Source organism: Helobdella robusta (assembly GCF_000326865.2).
Source record: "Helobdella robusta unplaced genomic scaffold HELROscaffold_1311, whole genome shotgun sequence".
Taxonomy (NCBI): domain Eukaryota; kingdom Metazoa; phylum Annelida; class Clitellata; order Rhynchobdellida; family Glossiphoniidae; genus Helobdella; species Helobdella robusta.
This window is the reverse complement of record NW_008703729.1, coordinates 1-3,538: the sequence shown is the minus strand read 5'-3', so window position 1 is coordinate 3,538 and position 3,538 is coordinate 1. Positions and strand designations below refer to the sequence as shown.

General features: G+C 35.4%; 1 protein-coding gene across 1 annotated transcript; it reads left to right on the top strand.

Moving 5' to 3' along the window:
• Positions 1-208: 208 nt before the first annotated feature.
• HELRODRAFT_184585 (hypothetical protein) lies at positions 209-3,044 on the top strand (the record flags this gene model as incomplete). The annotated part of the gene is made up of 5 exons (XM_009014462.1): positions 209-286; positions 1,580-1,678; positions 2,246-2,337; positions 2,443-2,738; positions 2,950-3,044. Coding segments are annotated over 5 exons (660 nt in total), but the record flags the coding sequence as incomplete, so codon positions are not given.
• Positions 3,045-3,538: the final 494 nt, after the last annotated feature.

Sequence of the window (3,538 nt, the reverse complement as noted above, 5' to 3'; positions counted from 1 at the left end):
GATTATGATTGTTGTGATGATGGTACGATGATCGTTGTGATGATGGTGACGATGATTGTTGTGATGATTATAATTATGATTGTTGTGATGATGGTGATTATGATCGTTGTGATGAGGGTGACGATGATTGTTGTGATGATTATAATTATGATTGTTGTGATGATGGTGACGATGATCGTTGTGATGATGGTGACGATGATTGTTACAGGTGAACAAGTGCATTGTGGACCTGTCGACATCAGGAGCAAAGAAAGACATAAACGATTCCATTGGCAAGTGGGGTGATGTAAGTGGAGGGGGGGTGATTATGGATGGATGGATGGAAGGAAGAATGGACATATAGGTGGAGGTAGGATGGATGGATGGATGGGTGGATAAATGGATGGATGAATAGAAGGAAGAATGGATACATGTGTAGAGGAAGGATTGGTGGTTGGATTAATGAAGAATTGAATTGCTTGATTGGTTGCTTGGAAGAGTTAATTGATTAGTGAAATGATGTTCTACAAGAGAGAGATAGATGACTCAAGTCAGTTAATCATGATTACCACAGTTCCTTCCATTCGGAATTATTTTCGTTTTCTTCTTTTTTTCTCTCTAGAAATCAATATCCGAAGTTATTGAAAATGAATACTGTGTGAAGGCTACTGAAATAACCTATTATCACGGCAATAATCGGTTTTTTTTTGGACGACCTCACATATTTCGTTTATTCGGAGTGCACTGAGCATAGTGTTGGAGTCGGTCGAAATCAGAGTCGGTCGGAGATTTTTGCCGGATACGGATTTTTTTATTCGACTCCGGAAAATGTTATTTATTTGAAAAAAAATTTTTTTTTCTCAAAATTTTTCAAGTTTTTTGAGAGGATCATTTTAAATGCTGAAAATAAATGCTAAAATAATGTGAATAAAATGTAAAAAATTAAAAATCACATAATTTTTTTCAGTATGTTGTAAAACATAAAAATAAAGTAATTTTACTAAGAGAAACAATTACATTGACTGATTTTAAGTGTTTATTAAATTATTTTTTATTTAGTAATGATAATAAGATGAAATTATGATATAAAAATTGGAAAAACTTTTATGGATTTCCGAACCCGGAATCAGTCGGAGTTTTACTTGAAGTCTAGAGTCGGATTTTTTTAAGGGGTCAAGTGGGATATTTTTCATCCGTCTCCGACAGGTTGGGACTGAAGATGTTTTGCTCATGTTTTTTATGCCAAAAATACGAATTTATAAAAATCCAAGCGGTCACGTTTATTAAATCTTATTAAAAAGTTTTTTGGCAAAATTTTTTTCATGTCTTTTAACAATACGATGATACAATTTTTTTATTTGCTCGTCAAAATTAATAAAGATCATCAGGTTCTTAGAACAGAGATTTATATATTGTCGAAGATTGTTTATACCCGAATATATTCTTGAAAAAGTACAAAAATTTTTAAACTGATGTTCAACTTTTAAAAATATCGATAAATCGCTGATGATGAAATTTTAAGTTATCAGCAATGCTTGTTGGACTGGTTACCAACAAACACGATGTTGAAATTTCTGATTGAATTTGAACGTGCGACCAGGGCAAGTATTTGTACATGGACATTGATCCATCCAACCTCTGCCTGGTGGACCCGTTCGATCTCACTGTCCTTAACACGCAGGCCATCAAAACGCTCAGGGTCTGGGGAGTTGGCAGAGAAAATGCCAGGTTTGTTGGATGATTGGTTGGCTGATTGATTGGTTGGATGGATGCGTTGTTTGGATGATCGGTTGATTGCTTGGTTGATTGATCGGTTGATTGATCGATTGATTGATTGATTGATTGATTGATTGATTGATTGATTGATTGATTGATTGATTGATTGATTGATTGATTGATTGATTGATTGGTTGGTTGGTTGGTTGGTTGGTTGGTTGGTTGGTTGGTTGGTTGGTTGGTTGGTTGGTTGTGTTTTGTTTGGTTGGTTGGCTAGTTGGTTAGACTGGTTGGTTGGTTGGTTGATCGAATTTGTATATTTTTTACGTTGTCAGCTTGTTTATTGACTGGTAACTTGATTGATAGGTTGGTATATTAGTAAGAGTGTTTGAGAGGTTGTAGTATGTTTGTTGAATGCTGGGCTGATTTTTAGTTTCAGCCTCTGCTGGTTGAATAATTGTTATAAATTCTTATTTAATGTTCTTTATTTTTCTGTTGCAAAGAAGCAAGACATATACTAATCTTTTTTAACGAATTATTCATGGTGCAGGCGATTGAAACAACATCTTTTGTTCAGTTTTATTTATTTTATTTCATTCTCGTTAATATGGCTGTGCTGCTTTCATCAGTCCAACTTCCAACGTATCTGTTGTTTCCATGAATATCCATTTTTTGATTCGATCGTGGCTGCCAAATGAACATCCAGGCAGCTGACAGGACGTAACTAATTTTATTGCAACTGCGCAGAGATTTCGCCTACGTAGCTCGAGATAAGTCGACTCGCGCGTTCGCTTGCCACGTGTTTCGTTGTGACCAGCCCGCTCGACACATCGCATCGACCTTGTGCCACGTCTGCAAGATGGCCGTCGCTCGCAAGAACAGCAAGTTGCTGTCGTCAACGTACTCGTCGTCGTCAGCTGTGGCTTGCGGTAGTTCAAGTTCGAATGGCTCCCGACCGAACAATTTGCCTGATTTTGATGGGGGGAGCACGGCGGCCAGTGGATGCGGGGAGGTGCTGGCCAAGTATGAAGACCTACTCAAAAGTAAGTGCCCTTGACGGTGTTAATCATTTCGTTTGGACTGCATGTTGTTGTTGGCTGTTATTATTTTCTCTTGGAATCTATTTCATTGATTTATATTCAGTCACTCAATCAATCAACCACTCACTTAATCAATCAATCAATCGGTTAGACGCTCAACTAATCAATCAGTCAATCAATCACTCAATCAATTGAATGAATGAATAAATGACAGATTCTTCCTTCCCAACTCCAATGGATGAGCCAAAGAAAGTCATCTACTGCCACTACCTGGGCACCATCCAGGTATCCATGCCTACAGGTGAATGAATGAATTGATGAGTGAATGAATGGATGAGTGAATAAATAAATGAATGAATGAATGAATGAATGAATGAATGAACGAATGAATGAGTAAATGGATGAGTAAATGGATGAGTAAATGAATGAATGAGTGAATGAGTTCATGGATAGATACACGCATATATAAATATATTTTTATCATTAAATTCAATGGCTAATATATTATTTATTAATTTATATTTTGATTTTTCTTTCTCTCTAATGATATGTCGTAATTTTATTATTTAATTTACTAATTAAATTGATACAAATGTTTTTCATTATTCATTTTATTGCTATTATCTCAAAAATGACACTTATTAAAATTAAAATGAATGCATTTTTTGTATGTATGTATGAGAAAATTGTTTGCACATAAAAGTTATGGTAGTAATCATGATGATATCAATCAAGACATTTGCATCGGTTTCACGTTTCATTCTGTAATAAAAAATTCTGAAACGTTAAAATTTCAGAGTTAG